At 36.7% G+C, this 20,770-nt stretch overlaps 1 protein-coding gene across 1 annotated transcript in view; it reads left to right on the top strand.

The window, feature by feature from the left end:
- The window catches only part of EVI5 (ecotropic viral integration site 5), a 70,074-nt gene extending 55,066 nt beyond the window's left edge, over nt 1-15,008 (top strand). The window contains exon 19 of the mRNA XM_009884741.1: nt 14,703-15,008. Within this exon, the coding sequence (XP_009883043.1) occupies nt 14,703-15,008 (306 nt within the window). The remainder of the gene's footprint in view (nt 1-14,702) is intronic.
- The last annotated feature ends 5,762 nt before the right edge of the window (nt 15,009-20,770 follow it).

Below are 20,770 nucleotides of genomic sequence, written 5' to 3'. Positions count from 1 at the left end.
AGGACACATTTTGCAACTTGGGTTAGCTTTCTAGGCTTTCACTGCTGAAACTAAAATGGAGAAGGGAAAGTAAACCATAGCCAACAGTGTGAAGGATTAAAAAAACCTACCTGTATAGGCCACATAACACAACACCTAAATAAAATTCAATGCACTATAGTACACAGGAGGGAAGTTTAAGCCATGTTAACAGTTCCTTTGGTCTTAAATACCATAAACTCGTGGCTGTGTTTAAAAGCTGCCATGTTATTTCCTTGTTTTCTTTATTATTATTGGCTAATAATCTTAAATCAGTATAGTACAGTGAGTGGCTCTGGTCCCCAGCACAGTTTAGTCCAGGTTGTCCCCTGAGGAGATCGATGGAGTTATCTTTACAAGCAGCTAAATGATGACTCCTGCAACAGCCGTAGGTGAGCACAAAATGATGCTGCTGCTTGTGGCCAACTGGAGTAGCACAAGATGGGTTGGCCACTTCTAGCAGCATTGCTAGCTCCTGTGTCTCTCACAATAATAGTATCTAGGCTTTCATGGTGGGATACCAGCAGGAAACATTACTCCTTTCCTCTGTTAATTTTATTATAGGCTTCCTTTGAGTCAAATTCAATGCTTAACAAATCAAATGTTCTTTTATCTGAAGCACCACTAGACTACATTCAGAAGCAGGGTAAATAACTCTGAGCTTCATCCTGGTGTGGTTGGACTGCTGGTGTCCACCTATTTGTTTTGGATGTGCCTATGCTGTGTTGCAGTCATGACTGCAGTGTGGGCAGATCTTTAAGTAACTTTTAAAGCTGTGAATGAGTTGTACATAGCTTTGCATGATGGAGATAGGAGGATTAACTGAGGAAAGTGAATTCTAATTAAAGTTCAACCTACTATAATTTCTTTTGAATTTCTTCTCTGAAGATGTATTTATAGGGTGATGGCTAGCAGTGGATCAGATCATATGGGCAAATGAGAGAAGATCAGATTTATCTGCACTTAGATATCTTGGAAACACAAATAGGTAGCATTTCTTTCATCTGAATTAATGAGGACATCAAGTACAAAAAGGTACTCTTTCTGTAAAATTTATAATTTGATATAATGCTCTTCCACTCAGTCTCTTGCTAACTTATTTTTCCCTCTTTCTTCTGGAAGGAGTGTACTATTTGCTTTCCATGTAGTACAAGCATTGTCATTTTACTTGCTTGCTTTCATAAAACCAGCTAATCTCTGTGGGATTTATTTCAACCAATTTTTATGTTGTTCTCACTTCATGGTTCTCACTAAAACTGTAAAGTTTGTTAAAAGTACTGTATTAACTCTTGCAAAGCACTTGTTTCTCAATACTGACTAGAATCACATTAACACCTTCTAATAGTTGTTTTACTAGACAAATGCTTTCAAAATATGTGGCTCTCTATAAATGTTTTTTCACTTGATAAGAAATGTTGTCTCTGAAAGGAAATATGTTAGCCCTCAGATTTACAAACTACGCATTTCAACTTGTGGTGGAAGTTTATAGCACAATAAATCATGTGCTTTTCTTTTACCATATCTTGCAAGCACAGTTGGACAACAGACCATCAGATTTTTCCCTCCCCACAAGTAAGTTCTTGCAAGGCTGCTGGACAGCTAAAAATGTAGTTGCTTTACTAGTACGTGTCAAAGTTACAGAGCCTCTGTGCTGGCAGAGTCTGATTTAAGTGGTTGTGGTCAGTCTGAGGAACCTGTGATGTGATAAGATAGCGTTTGTGAGGTCATGTGGTTTGCAAACACCCAATCTAATGTAGCAGCTTTGTCTACACAGGATAGTTAAATATACACTGTATGCTTCAGAAAAGTGAATTGCTTTATTCCTTTAATTCAGCTTGTCCTTGAGAGTCAGATGTTATACTGGCTTGATAATACCAAGATTGTTACAGAAGTGTGAGACTGACCAGATTGGGAGTCCTAATTCTCCAATAACTTTCTCCAATTTAGTTACCTGTCCCTTAATAAAACAACTAGCTTTAGAAACTGTCTGGCTTAACTAAGCAATCAACAGGCAGACGCGTTATTGCACAGTGGAATCTCTGTATATCTTATGAATATCAGTTTAATTCAATTAATTTTTAATTTGGTGTTCGTAGTGTAATTAACACAGACATATTATACTTGCCCCAAAAGGTAGGATTGATTCCATAATGATGGTACTCCATTTCACAAATCTTTGGCCACAAACTCTGTCTTTGTATCAGGTAATGTCGATTCCTCTCCCTTCCCCCCAGTAACACCACCATCAACAAAATATCTTCCATCTGTCATGAGAGTGAAGGATATATCTAAATGTGAATAGTGTAACCAGGACAGTGATGTAGTCTGTCCTCAAACAGAATAGGTATGACTTTGGTCACTTTGAGGGCCACAGTTTTAGGTATGAATCTTAACTGTTTCACTGCCACTACTGACAGATTAGATTCAGTGATTAAAATAAATGAAGACTGGTGATTGTTCTCATTACAAACACTTCCTTTTTTTTTTTTTTCCTGGCTACCCTACTGTGTCAAAGCTCCAGATGTGTCTTGACTGCAGCATTAGATGAATGTAGCCAGCTATACTTAACTATACTAAGTCCCTGTTTAGAATTTGTCTGGATTGACAAAGCAAGTAAACTGATTATAGATAAAGTTATTTCATTATCATGGCAATAACGCTCTTCTCTTGAGTGTTGAAGATACGGGACCTGTCTGCTCTACTAATTAGAGCTGTGTCAGAGTCTATCCTATAAATCAAGTTTTGGGGATTGAAAAGTGGAAGGATTGAGGTTCTGCTGGTTTGAATTTATCTGAGTAGTTTATTGCAGAAAAATTTTGTTAGCAACCATACACAGGTGCTATCTATGTGAGAAACAAGCTCAGGAGAGGAATGCTATGTAATATGATTGTAATATGTCTCTGTAAATTTATCTGAATATAAGTGGGGCGAACAGTGGAAGTGTGGTGGAAACCCCTCCTAAAATTCTTTTATCACTGTCAGAATGGTAGCCAGCACAGATGGAAGTAATTTCTGCACTTACAGGTGGAAAAAAAAAATAATTAATGTTACTTAGTCCATTTAAAAATGCTGAGTTTAACTCCTGCTTTAAGGGACGGAGTAAAAGTGCAAAATGATCATTTCCTGTAACTGTTGCCCATAACGGGAACATTTTCAGTCTCTGTATCAGCCAGTACATTCTAGTTAAGGCTTGAGGTTTCAGTAACTTTTGTATTTATAGATGCATGCTCTAGGGAGAAGGAGCATTGAGATTTAGGGTAGTTCCTTGGATATAATAATTGCAGTACGTTCAGTGTGATCATGCTGCTGTTTTAAAATATTTTTGTTGCTATGTCCTCACTCCAAATAAACACTTTCATTAGAACTTCTTGTAGGAAGAGTTTCTGGGAACTTTCCTTCCACCTACCAACTAGCTATTTATAGAAACTTTTCAGGGATAAGTCAGCTTAGAACTTTTTTTGGAATTGCATAGAATCTCACTACAACAAACTTGTCAGATCTTAGAAAAATTCCCTCAATAGATAAAATCTGACTTATAGTCACCAAAGACTGATTTCTTTTGAAAATAGTTTAAAAGTTGGGTACTTCCTTAGCGCTGTTGCTATTTCAATTGTGTATTTGATACAGAACTTCAAAGTTTAATTTGATTACATGACACTAGATCAAAACCAGATTCTTTAACCATGTAGTGCAGTGATCAAAAAGTCATGACCTCCCATTGATCGCTTTATTGGTTTCCTGTTCTGATTCACTGGAAACCTTCTGGTCTGAACACTTTTTGCTAGTTTTAATCTTTGTCACGTTTACGATACAGCAGACTCATCCATAGTAACACTGATATGCAACGTACATTTAACATCATATTTCCTTTTGGCTCAAGTGCTTTTTATCTGATAATGCTGAAAGAACACTTTTATAAAAACTTAAGTCAGGAAATATAGGAGTGCATTCAGAACAATATGAAATAAATAGCAGGACAACTATTTCATAGATTTTATTTAAACATTCTGACATCTATAGGGATTTTGTAAAGCATCTTGTATTACTGTGAGACTGAATGTGATTTACAGAGCCTGGCAATTTAAAACAGAGGCCAAATAGATAAGTGCTATTAAAAAACCCAGAAGCCTGAAAAGGCTCAGTCTGGGAAATTTCTTGCTGTTCTTTTTGCTTTTCACTTATGACACACTGCAATGAACTCTGTCTAGTGATATGGTCAGCAAAGTTCACTTGAGATAAATATTTCAGGTTTTATACCAGTGTGTTACTCTGAGTCATCCTTTCAAAAGTACGAGTTTCAAAACCAAAGATAATTCTTTCCTTAAACAGGAGAATTTAGTAGTTAATCACATACATGAGCTTGGATTCCAAAGAGTTAACTATAAGTGGGGCAGATTCATCTGATGTTGTCGTACCTCATGACTGTTGCTTTTAATCCTGCTATAGATGACCAAAAAAAAAAAATAAAAAATCTCAGTCCAGAGAGTCTCTGGGTTTTTATCTCTTTAAGTATAGCAGCCATATTGGTACAACAAAAAAAAAAGCAGCTTAAGTCTGTTTGGGTATATAATATTGTTAGTTGCTGCTGTTCTGGTTTGGGCCCACAATAGGCTTATCAAGCCTGGAGTTTAATGCTTGCTCCGACTTCTGATCAGCTTCTGTCGTTCCCAGTTTCAAGGTTTTGCTGCAAATGCTGTAACAATTGGATAGATCATACTGCAACTCTATTGGATTGAATTCAATTTATGAACTCCAGAAACAGTTGTACTGTTTTGAGATAGTGCAGATCAAGAAGGTCAGATGCATACGAGACCCTGGAGACAACTGGATACGGACCAATGCAGTCTTCCTACCACTAAGTTATGCTGCAAATCAGCCTTCTCTGAACCCTTCTGCCATACTGAAAGTAATATAAAATTAATTTTCTCTATCTGCTTCTTTGTTTGTCCTAAAAACCCTAGCAAATCAAATTAACTTTTCTCTAAGATTCATTTTATTACACTTCAAAATAAGGAGACAAATATTCCACCAAGAATTATTGACAACTGATTTTTATCTTGGTATGAGTGTTTAAAAAATTGTTTGGGGGGCAGATGAGGTAATGCTAGCAGGAAGCAAATACAGCTCTGAACTCATCCGTACAAAGTGGAGTTCATTTACTTTAGGAAGCTATTTTATAGTTTTAATTCTTTAGAAATACTGTTTTCTAGAAACCACTGAATTTGCATTATTCTAGAATTACTAACTTTTATCAGGGTTTGTTGTTAATTGTGCAGGTTTCCTGTTGTAGTCATGCTAAACTCAGTCCCAAACAAATGGCCAAATGTGCTAAGCTGGATCCCAGACAGTCTTGAGTATGCTGGAATGCCGCTTGGCTTTTCTTACAGGGACTGGCTAACAACTTCATTTCAAAGGTCATTGCTAGACTCCCTAAAAGTCATCATTTTGTTTATCTGACTGAAACTTCTGCTGGGTGAAAATTTTTAAATGAGGAAACAAATTTCCACATTTAAAGGATATCAAAGACAAAACTATATCTTAGAAGAAATAAATAAGCCCCTGTGATAAATTAAATCTTTAGTAGTGATTTATTAACTACTAAGCAAAGGAAGTAATTTTGCAAGCAGGTTTTGAAATGTTCTCACTGCATGTTATTTGTAAGCATGATCGAGACATTTCCTGCTTTCTTAAGTCAGTACCTAATGCACTGGATTTTTTTTAAACAACAATTTGTGTGCTTGATTTTGCTTAACTAATTTGTTAAATTAGACTATGATTACAATCTTGAGTACTGCCTTATGAACATCACTTTTGGGTGTGGCGGGAAGGCCAAAGCAAAGACAAATCATAAAGCGATGTAGTGGTGATTCTGATCTGCTAAACCCCAAATTTATGTCAAACCCCTACCCTGAACGCTTCAGGCTAACTTTAATATTTGTAGTTTAGGTGAGCTACAAGGGGGAAAAGTATTTTTGTCAATGTTAGCATTGTAGTAAAACTGATTAGTTTTCCAGAGTTTTTTTTAAATGTATTCACTTTCCTCCTTATGTCCATGACTCTTCAACAATCCATTAGAATGTGTTGAGCAAACTGGTTTCAACAAAATCTAGCTAATTTGCTGGGATCTTTTGAATTTTGACATGGAACTAAATCTTGGGGAAAGGAGCAGTAAAGAGAACAGCATAGTAACACTTCCTATTTGTCTATTGTATCAATTTCAAAAATAATTAAGCTGAAGCAGAACACCTTTAGGAAATCTGAGAATACTCAAAGTTGTTCTGGAAGAGTTAAATTTAAAAAGAGACAACTCAGTGAAAGAAATAAATGAAGATGTAACCTATTTCCTGAATTTCTGTACTAAGGATACCTCTGATTGTTGCAGATCACTTCCATGTCTGCCTCACAGTGAACGAAAAGATGGTTCAATGTGATTTTTCTTCCCCCTGCTCCCCCCTTATTCTTTGGGGTTTTTTTTACATATTCTTTGCATATCTTTTTTTAGGTCTACAAAATGTATTCTAATTCAGTTTTTAAATCTCTAGACGTAGATATGGCATTGGAGAATCCAAAATGGCTTCTGTAAGAGATGTGGGAGTGGCCATCTGTGCAGCTTTTCATATGGTTTTCAGGGAAGAGAAGCCCATACAGTCCCTCTTAGCTGTTATCTTTCAAACAGTGAGTCCGTGGTATTAGGGCGTCTTGCTCAGGAGGGACAACAGTGATGACTGGGTAATGGAAGCAAGCAGAGTAAATGGGAGTTCCTGGATTCAACATCTGTTTGGTCTAGTTGGTTTGGGCTTCTTGAATCACCAGTAATTTCCAATAATGACCCTTGTCTGGCATTGCTCATGGCTGTTATTTACAAGTTAATAATCCTAATTATGGCTACATTTATAGCTATGGCTTCAGAAAAAAAACAAAACAAAACAAAAAAAAAAAAACCCAAACAAAAAACCCAGCAAACCTTAATGTTAACTGCAGTGAAACAGGAAATTCACTGACACTGAAATAAAAGCCACAACTTTTGAGCTTTGTCCTAATACAGTTACAATAATAACACATTTCTAATTTAACATTTTCAAATTTGTTTTTAAATTTGTTAGAGAATGTGTCACTGTTTCAAGACAAAGAATGTTGTTGTATTATATGCAATATGTGTTGTTGACTTTTTACACATAATCTTGAGAGCTATACAGGTTGTGAGGAAGCTCTCAAAAGACTATCCTCTGTTGCATATGATCTACATGTTTGAGTAAGCTGTCTCATGCTTGAGGGAAATGAAGAATGTCTTTAAAGTTGGTTTGGTTTTGCATTAAACCTTTTTTTTTTAATTGCAGGATATATTAATCCATACATAAGCTTTTTTTAAATCTCAGACTTTTCAAAGATCAATAAGCAATGGCTTTCATTAAAATGCTCTGATACAGTTCTGTCACAATGCATGCCTAGCGGTCCCTTTCATACAAGGAAGCTGATTCTGTTGGGGAAGTTTAGAAACCCCATTTGCATTGTAGCTGCACAGCCATTAAACTAGCTAAGAATTGTTTTAGGTGATGGATTGCTAATATTAGTTTCTGCAACTACTCATTTAGCTCATGTCTCAATTTGTGCAGTGTTCATGTTGCGATGGTTTCAGTATGAATGTGGCTCACTGTGGAAGTATAACCGTGTATTTTAAAATGGGCTTCAGAGAGCTTAAGATATCTAAGGAGTTACTTGTGTTCATGGAAGTAAAGTAGCATGAAAAGGCCTGCAGCCTTAACATTTCTTTCTGTGTGCATGTGCAGAAATGCTTCTGCATTGTAGTACCTACTGGGCATAATATTTGTCTGGGCTGATATTTGTCTCTCAAATGAAAACGTATTTTCTGTTAATTCAGTCTGAGATGCTACAACTGCTTCGTTTTCTGAGATAAGCACTTTTCCAAAAGAAGTTACTAGGAGTTTTTTAAAGAAGTGGTAGTGTACTAGTGTATGCCTTAAACTGGAGTGATCTCATCACAATGGGAGAGAGTCAGCAGTAAGTAGCAGTCAACTTACAGTATTGTAGGGATCCCATTAGATGCTGTGGACCATTAGTCTCAGGAATTTTTAAGAACTCAGTTTTGGGGGTTTTTTTATTCATGTTAAATGTGATTATAATTTAGTAGATCATAACTGATATTTTTAATTGGCTTGTAATTAGATTTTGACTTCTAAATCTCTCTTTTCGTGTTGCCAAGTTGAGAATGATTTTTCTGAACTATAGGACAGGTATTTGAAAATGCTTATGACTTGTTTCTCTTCAGCTAAACATGGTTAGATCATACTTTCAGTAACATTCTAGTTTTCTTTTGAGTCATGTTTGGTTTTTAAGCAGGAAATCTCACTAAGACTTCCTACTGTTACTAAGGTGGAGACAAATAAAGAGGGAACTCTGATTTATTTATTTTTTTTTAAATTCCTCTTGCTGTAAGTAAAAGCATTGAGAATTCAGTATCTTGATTGTTTAAATAAAAAAATAAAATACTGCCTTCTGCCAAAACCAATTTAATTCACACAAGGCAGTGGACATATTTTTATCATATTCTGATCTCACTCGTGTATTGCTTGCTTATCCCACCGTGAGTAGATTGAATATTTACTGGCAAGCTTTGTTAAAACTCTTCTTTACTATTTCAGAATCAAGTAAATGTCAAGAATTAGCTACTGAAGCCTTTTAAAGGGAATGGAAAGTAACTTCTTAGTTTGACTTACTTCTACCACCGAATTCCTAGCTTTAAAAAAACCTCACATGTTACAACATAAAAATGTCTCCCAGAGTTTAAGTAGAACTCTCTTTCATAAAGTCCCACTTGAAAAATTTAAGTATGTTCATTATTTAAAAAAAAAAAAACCAAAAAAAAAACCAAAAACAACAAAGGGGCTTAGAAATATAGCTTGCTTGCAACTGATAGCACCCTTCAAACTATTCTATGATTCTATGATTTAATGTGGAAGAACTTCTGAATTGTACTAAAAATTTCTCTTTACTGTCTCTCCTTCATGCCTGGCTTGATGAGGCAGTCAGCATCAGGTAAGAAAGCTTGTTCTGAGGTTCTAGGATCTGATTGTTAGCCTTTTTTCGGCTCTTCTGAATTTGTGAAAGTACACTGTTACCTGTTAAGAGTATGTATGATTAAAGCCTTTTAATATGTTGACCAGGAGGACATACAGTTTGTCTTTAAAGCGCTGAATTCTTCAGGCACAAGGAGGTGTATATAAATAAAAACATTATTATTAAGATTCTGTTCTTGATTTAGCTGGCTTTTGACGGGATAACGATGACAGATATTTTCGTCCCATAATGTTATTAACCCTTTGAAATGTCCTAAAGATCACATGAATGTGCTGTAGTGAAAACTGGGTTGAAGCTGCAGTCATCTAGACAATATGACCTGGATTTGAGAATTAAAAGCGAAACACATGGGTGTACCAGACCAGTTTGGTTTTTTGTTTGGTTTTTTTGTTTGTTTTTTTTTTTTACAGATGTGATCAGATTTGAGATTCTTGCAAAACTGAAGCAGTAAGAAACAGCCAAGGTTCATTTGAATGTCACTTGTTGGGGTGACAGAGGTCTAGTTCCCTTCACATGGAGGGCCAGACCCAAAACTGAGAGGCTTTAATCAATATTGGCTCTTCGTATAAAAGAGAACAGAAGTGACAGACCCTGGAGCATAAGTCCATACTGTGCTCAACACTAGTGCAAGAAAAAGGGCTGTTTTTTTTCCTTCAAGTGGAATGATAAGGATAAAGTAGAACTAGGGTTTGGCGGGGGGCAGGTGGTTGGTGGTGTGGTGTTTGGGTTGGTTCCGTGTGTCCTCTCCCCAGCCCCCTCAAGTCCTCAGTTTGATTTCCCATTATCTTTATATGCTTGGCTACATGAATGACAAAATCTTGACATAATGCTTTACTTCCTACTCTAAGCTCTTTTTCTATGTTCAAGTAAAACACTGATGAAGAACTCAAATCTCTCTTAAAAAGGTGACAGATGAGCTTCAATATGAATAAGATAACTCATCAATTGCAAAATCTAAGCCATACCTACACAATGGCAAACACAGAATTGGTAGTTACAAATCAGGAAAGATATTTTCGAGTTGCTGCTGAGAGTCTTCTGACATTATTGGCTCAGTGTGCAGCAGCAGCCAAAACAGACCAGACAATGTTGGGCATCAACAGGAAGTCTATTAAAAACAAAATAATGGGGTTTATATTGCCACTACAAAACCTTGGTGCAGGGCTAGTGTCTGCACCTCAAGATGCATGTAGAGAGTTTAAGGAAGGTCTGTAGAGAAGTTAAAGGGCAACTAAAATGATCAGTGATCTTCAGCACTGCCTGTTCATGAGAGGCTAAAAAGGCTTGGGACTCATCTGTTTGAGAGAGAAGGCTGAGGGAGATATTATGATGTAAGTTTGTCATGATTGGGGAACTGCTTTTTGCATTCCTGTATTACTAGAATTCAGAGGCAATTCCTGAAACAAGTAGGAGATTAATTTAAAACAAGTAAAGGAATTTCTGGAACTTCTGCAGGAAGCTGTGGAGGTAGACAACAAATAAAAAAATAAAAATAAAAAAAATCATTAGTCATGGACAACTGGTCTATAAATGGATGCTGATACAACAAGGAAGAGATGCACTCGTGTCTGCTATAACAGTTTCTGGGCAAGTGAGTAGGAGCTTGGGAATATGAAGGGAATGGATTGCAAAAATTGGTCATATCCCTATGCTTTCCCTTAAAAACAAAACAACATGAAATTCCTGTTGTCATTGTTGGAGGCACACTGTTAGGCTGATGATTGGCCTGAGCCACTAGGACACTTCTTATGTTCCCATCTTGAAAGAAGATACTGCTTTTTCTATAAGAAGTCCAGAGCCTCATTTGCTAGACTAAAGTTATATAAGAGTACAAAACTTTCCATTTTAAGAAACCTGTTTTAGAGCCTTAAGCTGGCATTAGCCACTGGCATCTAATTGCATTGGAGAGCATGCTGTCTATGAGCTGTTCCAAATGCTTTGAGAAGCATTACAAAGCATTTCTGCTGCAACAGAAATTGCAGATAATCAGACTCCTTCAAAAATGCTCCTGAACAAATCTTACATTGAGGTGCCCCTGATATATCTTTAACTCTGAAAAACAAAACCTGAAAATAGTGCACAACTCTTCCTAACTTATTCTTTTAGGTACTTTTAATTTCTTGAAGATTAGTTGCTTTCATCAATATTCATGTTTAAAAGAAATTTAAGATGAAAATCAGGTTCTACCTTCAATTGAAAAACAACTTGTTTTAAATATTTTCAAGATTAAAGTGACATTTCTAATTGTAAAATAAAAGTAACATTCTGTTGAAGACTAAGTTTTGTGATAAATTGATGTACTGACGCTTAATGTAAAGGCATTTGGGTTCAAATGACAGCATTTACATTTTTAAGAAATGCAGTAATTTTGGGACGTACAAAGTATTTAAATTTCTCAAACCCAAAATGGCTGCCATAAGAACAGTAATATGCGTTGCACTGGCTGTGCTTTTCACATATCTCGCTGAACTGTAATCTATCTTTCAGGTTGGAAGGGACCCTGAGAGGCCTCTAGTCCAACAGCCTGCTCAAAACAGGATTGACACTCAATTCAAAGCAGGTTCCTTAGGGCATTGTCAGTTGGGTGTTAAAACTCACTGGATGGAAAGTCTCTGAACAACCTGTTCTCATTCTTAACCACCCTTTAAGCAATTATTTTCCCTTCGTGCTCAAACACAACCTTGTGTTTTGTGTTATGATCATTGTTTCTTCTCCCACCAAGCATTTCAGTAAAGAACCAGTTAGTTCTGTTACCTTAAGGCATAAGCTCCTGCCTCTTAACTGTCTTGGTGCCTCTCCACTGACCCTACTCATGAATACCTTGTACTGAGGAAGGAGTGAGGTGCAGAGGTGAGGAGGCAAGTGCAGAATAGGACAGATGCAGTCCAGATAAGAATCAGTTCCAATGATGTACTGGCTATGCCCTTGTTGATGCAGCTTAGTATACTGTCAGCCTTTGTCACTGCTTGGGGACACTGCTGATTCACATTTAGCCTCCTGTGTGTCAGGACCCCCATGTCCTCTTCAGCAGTGTTGCTACCCAGCCTGTTGATCCCCATAATACAAACAAATTCTATGCTATGGTGTTTGTCTGTGCTTCTGGCTGAGATGGATGTTTTTCAAGAAGACAGAGGAAATTATGGAACTAAATGACCACTTGTTGTATATATTCTGTACAGTACAATCATGTTTCTTCCTAAGCAGTTTGGTTCCCCTTCGATGTAAGCAGTACTTGAGAAAAAGGGCAAGCAAGTGTAAAGCAGCAGGTCAAAAGAAGTGTTTCTGGAAGGTCAGAGATTGTGCATCCTTCCATTAGAATAACAAAAGATAACACACAGTTTTCCCAGACTCACTAGGAGTTGGCAGAGGCTGTGTCTATTCATGATTTTTTCACTAACAGCATTTTCCACAGACTCTCATTTGGTGTTTGGAAAGGCAACTGCCTAAAACCATGAAGCCATGATTTTGTCATGTTACCTAAATATATTCATCTAAAGGTATCATGTGTTGAAGTCTTCAGGAAAACAGTTGAGGTCATTGGCTTGGCTTTCTGAATGTTCAAAACAACTAACATTGAATATCAGCTTTATAATTTCAGGTGAACCAATGGCTTAACTGTGCAGACCTAAAAGCATATAATTTCTTACTCTAATATAAAATTTGCAGTCACTTGTATAGCAGAGCCTTTTTTCTGTGGTGAGGGTGGAGAGAAATAGGTGGGTTTTGTTCTGTTTTTCTGTGTTTTATTTTCTTAGTGACTAAAATTGATAGCTGTTTTGGAAACTTCATGTGGCAGCTAATCTGATCACATTGCAGGATTTTTTTAGGGATAATATTTCTAAATAACACAAGAATCTCTGTATCAGGCTTTCTGTATCTAGGTATATAAGCTAGTAAAAATTATTAATTCCAGATACATGTTACTGTCCAATATCTAATATTGGGCATAAGCTGATTTTTTGCTTACATCATGAATTATGCTGTAAAAGTGCGGAACTTTTTGTTTTGCTTGCCTTTACGTGAGCAAGTTCCTCATGAAACAACTGCAGCCTATGTGTACATGAAGAAAATGCAAAAAACCTGACATCAGTACATGTAGTTACAAACAAGGGTTAGATCTACAGCACATACTCATATTCCAAACAGGGATGTTTTGATATACATTAAAAGCTGGAGCTTTTACATGCTGTTAACATCAGATTTGATGGCTTCTAGCATGATTATGACTCTTGTGATCTTTTTTCTACCCCTTTTTTATTCTCATCTTCTGCACAAGCCCATGGTAAGTACAGAGATTTCTTCTTCCCCAGATGGACAGGTAAAATCTTCTATTGGTGTCTGTAGCAAGGACCTACATGCACTTTTTATTTATCAAAGTGAATATTGCTTCAAATTTCTGAAACTTCAAATAGATTTGTGTAAAGAAGCTCTTCAGGCTTTTTTTCTTCTTTCTATTTTCCAGGTCTCTCTTACTGTGAAAAGTTGCTTAAAAAATAGCACTTGGTGCATCCATTTTAAGCTTCCAGAGTGACATTAGGAAGTTTCTGTAATGCATTTTTTTAATGTTTTTCTGCATCCTTAGGATTTTTTATCTTAATACTCTTAGACTGTCAAACCGACCCTGAGGTAGTTGCTATTAAAAGCTAACCAAAATGAAATTAAAAAAAAATATAACCTTAGGAATGACTTCCACAAGTTGTGGTTATTTTCACTAAATTAACAGGGGACTTGCCAGACTTCAGAGATTTAGTTTTTACTTTTGAATAGCTTGAATGCATGGTTGTAATAGTTGTAATACTCCACAGTGCATTTTGAATTAAAATGTTATCATATCTGTCTATGTCTGACAATATTTGTCTTGTTTGGTATTCTCTTAAAATTGAAACTATAATCTATTTATGCTGTACAAAGAGGTTTCTGTCATACTTCTTGATCTGGAATCTTATTGGGTCTGAACTAGATAATGAAAAGACTCTCGATCTTGCAGTATAGAAACAACCAAGCGTATTCTCTGGGTTTTTTTTTTTTTCTTTTCTTCTGTGGCTGTGTGAAACTGGCAATATTCACTTGGGACACTGCTCTTTGGGATAGGGGAGGGCATTGCTCAAGTGAGAAGTTGGGTGATAAGGGAAAGAATGGAGCTGTAAGACATGAAGGCCAAAAGTGCTGTCAAAACAAATAGGCCACTCTAGAAAACTAACTATAAACCATCCTCATGGGGATATTAAAGATGTAGTAAACAGCCTGGAGGAATCTGTCATTAGTGATTCTATGTACTTTGATTATTAAGCCTTAAAACTGAAGTATTGTGGGGGTAGAAGGAGAATTCTGGAAAATTCTAAGTACTATTTAAGATGTTCTTTCAAGGTCTCTGGGCAGCCAGAAGTGAGAAGTCCCTTTGTTCTGATTCCATCTAAATTTCAGTGATCATCAAATATGCTACTTCTAGATCTACCATTTAATTTAATCCAGTAAGAGCTCAATGAGACATTTTTTGGAAATGTGGGGGTTTTGAGGTTTTTCTTGTTTGTTTTTACGGCTGGACTCTTCAGCTCTGATTAACTGTTAACTTCTGCTTTTTCTAACAGATCAAATGTCTAAAAGGCCAGAGAGACTTCTCAGACCAACCCACTTTTGATGGGATTCACATTGTCAACCATTTCACAGGAGACGATGAATCATTTCATTCTTCTGATGAAGATTTTATAACTAACTCCATACAGGAGAGTGGGGTGAACTTTCATCTACACAGGAGGACTGGTCAGATGGCTTTGGATCACACAGTTGTAGACAGCAGTGACAGTGATACTGAGGAAAGTGCCCTTCAGACTGGGAATTCAGACAAGATGGTTTCCCAGCAGAGACGAATGGAATCTTACTCTACTACTGTGTGATTATCACTTGGACAAGCATTGAAGACTTTCATATTTCTTTAAGGGTGAAATTATCAGATAACTGAAACTGTCCAGCAGTTGATTTAGGTAACTATTGGATCTGGTCTGGCCTGTGATAAATATATATATGTACTGTCTATCTGCCTTCTCTCTTTGCCAAATCTTGCTAATGACATACCATTGCCATAAAACAGGCTGGGAAGAAGTTGATGGATAACAGTTCTGACAGTATTACTGAATGTTCCTTGGTTTAGAAACTGCAAATATATCATTTCTTTAATGCCTAAGAACCATTTTTTGCTGTTCACAAACACAGGAATTATTTTCCTCAAAAGAAATTGCTGTTGTGCAATATTTTATGCTCTGAACAAATGTGTATGTTTTACATTGTTATCCATTTGTGATCAAGATGGACTTTAGTAAACCATCTGATCATGACACACATATATATAAATTTATCTTATACTTCTCGATTACTTTTGTTTTTACTAAAGTTATTGGATGCCCACAGAAGGCTTGAAAGAGAAGCCTTTATCTGTACTACTTCATATATGCAAATAATGGTCACTAATGTCATAAAGGTGTTTTTCACCATTTTCACTTAAATCTATGTGCATCTGCTTTTGATGTTGCTAAATAATACCTGGTCTGAATATGTTAATTACAATAATGTTTATTTTGTACATATTTATATATCTACACTAAGCTGAAAATGTACATTACACCATTTTATATGAGGAATGTAAATGTTGCAATATTACTGTCTCTGGTATTCTAACAGGAAAATTAATTCTGTATATACACACTAGAAATGAATTACTAAATAAAGGCAAAACACTAACTTTACATTAAGTTTCAGCCTAGCTACACTAACAGGCTCATGTTGGAAATGCTTGCTCAAAACACTATTGACTGAAATCTTTTACCTTCATATATATGTAATGAAAATAAATTTTTCATGATTTAACAAGGTTGCAGCATTTACTGTTTAGTCACTTCTAAGCTTACAGCCCTTGGTTACCACATAGTTACTTGCTGGCTCTAGATTAGAGTGGTAGTTCAAATAAGGTGAAAAATTATTCATGTCTTAACAGTTGGTTCTAATGAAGGCATAGTCAGTGCAGTAAAAATACATAAGTTCAGTTGTCTGACAATTTTATATTGCAGAGTGATCTAGGAAATGAGCTATTGGTCCTGTCACCAAATAGCTGTGATTCACCAAAGCAGTAAGAGCTGAGCTGAGTGTTCTGCTTTCACACTCTCCTGGAAATTGAGATCCAGTAAGATGGCCCTAGCTTCTTGAACAGAACAAGATATTCTGCTGTTGTCATATGAACACTTACTTGCCCTCTCAGACACATTCTAGTCAAAAATATTCTTAATGGCAGCTATTATTGCCATGTTAAATAATTAAACAATCCTTAAGACTTCTTTTCTATCAATGTTTGCAACTGTTCTTTTAATAAATAAAATTTAAAAAAAAAGCCACACATGAGTTGGTACTGATAGCACAAATGTTAACTGTCTTGCTATCCATGAGACGCAGTGTAGTTGTTTAAAATTGCAAAAGTGTGGAAGCATACTGCTTGAACGCATCTGCTAGTCCTGTTAGGCATTCCCTTTACTTTCATTTTGAATGTGTCCTCAGAAAGAAACAGCACAACTGAGGAGATAACAAATGTTGAAAGAATGATAGGGAAGACTGCATGGAAGAAGCACATTCTGGGCCTCTCAACAGTATCATCTGCCCAGATGCAATCTCATTTAAATCTTAAAGGAGACAATTTCCGAGTTACTGATTTCTGCAGCTCCTAACTTGCTTCAGTATTCATGAAAAACTTCCCCACATCCTACCTGTGAGTATGTAGTTCCCAGTATAGCCTTTTGGAAACTTCATGTATGCGAAACAAAATCAGGAACACTTTTGTTTACTAACAAGTAACAGTTGCCTTTTTTTTTTTTTCCTTCCAACGAGCATCTGGTAACTTATGTTTGCACATGGATAATTGTTGCCCAAGAGGATAGGTGACAAATGTCTTGTTGCCTGTCATCAGTACCAGCTGCAAGTCTCTCTTAAAGGTAATGTTCTATAATAAGTGGCAGGAGCAAAATTCAGTTGGAGAGCCATAAAAATCCTGTCTGTTTGAACAGTGAAGTGTTATGATTTTGCAATAACTGCCTTACTGTTCAAGTGATAGCAAATGAGATTAGGTGGCAGGGGTTATTTCCTGAACTTTTGTGGTTTTGAAGTATACTAATAGAATGGATACTGAATAACGGCATAAATAAAAATATCAAGGGAAAGTCCTTATCCAACTAACTACATCTCTTTTAGTGATGTAGGTGAATCACTGGACATGCTGCAGTTTTAGAAGACTTAGTTATGCACAGAATAGCCTAGGAAGATCACCCAAGAAAGGCTGTTCAGAATCATCCTGCTTTTTCTGCAACTGTTCTGCCAAAAAATTACACTAATCTCTTTGCCTATGTGTATTATAATTTGAATATGCACCAGAATAATGTCAAATCATCAACAGTATATATAATATACTTACTAACATGTCAATAAATAAAGCATAGTGATTATGCTATGCACCATGACCTACCTTGCATGACCTTCTAACAAACATTGTGGTTCTCTTAGATTTGCTCTTACACGCAAGCTGTAAGAGCTCAATGTGAATGCTAAAAGCATAAGGTAAAAAAAGCACATAAACATGAAAACTTAAAATTCTTGAATATGTAGGTGCTGCAGCTGAGAAGACAGTTAGGGATGGGGGTGGTGGTGGGGGGTGGTGTGCCTTGCTAATATACAAAGTTTCCATGTAAATTACATTTTATATTCAGTAGTGAAAATGGTTCTGCTTTCCCTATCTGATTGCTAGAGAAGCCTCAATATTTACATTTTCTTATTTCTGCAGGCTAAAGAAATTAATATTTTAGGTCCTAATAGCATTTATGATTAGACCTTTTTACTTAAGTAATTTCATTTCACGTATTAGAAGTTTGTAACAGTTGTGAAAAATTTGGAACATGACCAGTTGGGAGAAAGTACATCTGTGAATTTAAGAAGCGTGTATTACACTCACAACTCAACAACTACTTGTTCATGTTGGTCATATTCTGTTGGCAAAATGCAGGCCTCATATACATACACATTCACAAAGTAGTATTTTCCACTAAATTCAATTTTCAACTGTATATGAAATTTCTTATATTCTTTTAACTAAAATAAATTGCTATGAAAGTGATTAAAAGAAGTATCCACACAGGGGTTTGCATAGATTTAACAAAAATACTTTGTAAATCTCATACTTTTGAACTTAATACTCGTCCCTTTCATGGAATTGCAACACAGAAGGAATTGTGTGTTTCTCTGGGGTTTTTAATGCAATCACTCTTCTATATCAGAGACTATGTTAGTGACTTATTGAAACTTGATTCTCATACAATATTTATATTTTAAGCTAGAATCGCCTGAAGATATGATAGCATAAAAATATCCACATTTTAGACTGGAGGTGCTGCTAATTCCCTTACCTGTAGGGGCTCCAAATAATGTAACTCATTTTGGGGGAAGGTAGGGGATAATACAAATCCCCTAGGAAAGACATTAGGCTAGTCCTGCAGATTAAAAGAAAAAATCAACCTATAAAACAGGGGCTAGTACAATCTAAGTGGAAACTACAGTGTTATGTTTAATTATGCACCAGCTACTGACTCTGTGTGTTGAGAGGGAAAAGGAAAGCTATGTATCAACTAACAGATTTCTGGATTTAATGAAGTTCATTTTTGTTCTGTGAAATGCTTTTACCAGTATAATTGTATGAACATATTTTTTGCAATTCTCTGAGGGTTTTGGTTATTTGTTTTTGGTTTTTTTTTACAAACTAGCTCAACACATACAAAAAATTGGTGGAATACATTTATGCAGTAGCCCACAGAAGCAGAGATTCTGAATGATGGAATGAAAAGCATACAGTAAATTTACTTTCAACATAACCTCTATATAGCATGAAGTTTCAGCTTCAGAGTGGAGAAAACATGCTAACATATGCAAGCCTACGCATACATGGACACTGATTGCCTAAGACACATCTGCGAGATCCAAGATACATCTTAACACTCTACCTTTCCAGGAATTAATACTCCATTTCACACTTATGAAAAACAAAAGCAATGTAGCATACTCTTAGAATGTTGCATAAGTGACTGAAACTTCTAACGTTCCACTATGAGAACTAAAATTTCTGAGACCATTTTGCATAGTCTACATTTTGTAACCCATTGATTCAACTTTCTTATGTTCATAATAGAGGTAAGTTCTGGGTGCACTTCTTCCCAAAGCTGGAAGCCCTCTTTTCATCCCAGCCTTAAACACCACAGCCTACTGTCACTTTCCCTCTCCAGTTCATGTCCACAGTGATCATTACTTTTCTAATCTGCTTTGAGAGCAGCAGAAGTTACTTCGGTTTCCCCAGCAATCCAAAAAATTGCTGTCAAAATCACTGATTAATGTCTCGCATATTTACAGCACATGTTTATGCCACAAGGAGAAATATAAAGAAGGTACTGACAAGATTCTGGGGGGAAAATAAATAATAAGCAGGATATGTTAAAAATAATTAAATATTTACAAAAAATTATTTAAAAAAAAACCCCAATCAATAAAGACACACTTCCCAACAGAATGTGCAAGGCTACAAGTTCTTGCAGCTTCTCACAGTGGAAGTGTTCTGGATAACTGTGATCACAGATTTTATCACTTTAAAGTGTGTATGTTGCTCAGGAGTTCCCCACAGAATCACCCTTTTCGCTGCCTTCTCCCAATCCTGACTTCCACACGCAAGAAATTGCTTCTCCTCCCCTATGTACCAAGCAACTAACCTGTCAAATCCTGTTCTTCAAATCCTTCCTCCTGTTACAAAGTGTCTCATCACCCCACACAAGAAGATTCCATATGCATCCTGTCACCTTTGGTGCCTTATCTGGCATCTTCTTAGCTCTAATGCTGACATCAGGCAGCTGCTGTGAACAGTGCAGTAAATGACATTGAGTAGCTCTTCAGTCTTAAGAACGACTATAATGTAATCCCACCCTAGTTTAAACCCCTTTTTTTTATTTATTCCCCTCTTTTGTCACTATGGGGTAATGATCTTGTACTTTCCAATGCATTCAACTGTATCTTACCAAGTTTTTGTGCTTTACTTTGAATATCACACTCCCTTTGGAGGAAGCAGCTCTGTTGAAACTCATCCCCAGAGCCCATCACGTACACTTCACATGAATTACCTCCCTCTGCCAACTCAGGACTTGTTGGCGTTCGGCTTTTTCACACTGGGATACAGAATATTTCATGTTGTTACATAGCTCTTGCAGTGTCACATGATGGCTACCGCATACACGAGACCATAAACCAAGAATAAGAGCTTAGTCCCTTCACCTTTGTTCAGTGTGCTGTTACTAGAGATAGCAAGCTCCTCTCGGGGGCAGAAAGAGCCCTAGCATGATGGCTGTCAGAGGCGAAGGAGTGGAAATTGCGTTCAGGCCCTACTTCTGGATTGCAGCAGCTGCAGCGCTTTTCTTTCAGTCCCTTGTTCCATGTAGAGACAGCAACCCAGCGATATTTCTGGATTGCAAGATAAAACGCGTGAGGGGCGATTGCCAGATAAAAAGGGCTGGAGGTCCACGAGATGAAGAAAGCCCCTGCGTTACAGCATGAGCCGGGGCCGGCAAAGCCCCGTGCGGGGGAGAGGAGGCGG

Source organism: Charadrius vociferus, unplaced genomic scaffold (assembly GCF_000708025.1).
Source record: "Charadrius vociferus isolate BGI_N301 unplaced genomic scaffold, ASM70802v2 scaffold163, whole genome shotgun sequence".
In the NCBI taxonomy this organism is placed as follows: domain Eukaryota; kingdom Metazoa; phylum Chordata; class Aves; order Charadriiformes; family Charadriidae; genus Charadrius; species Charadrius vociferus.
This window is presented reverse-complemented; position numbering and strand designations above follow the sequence as displayed.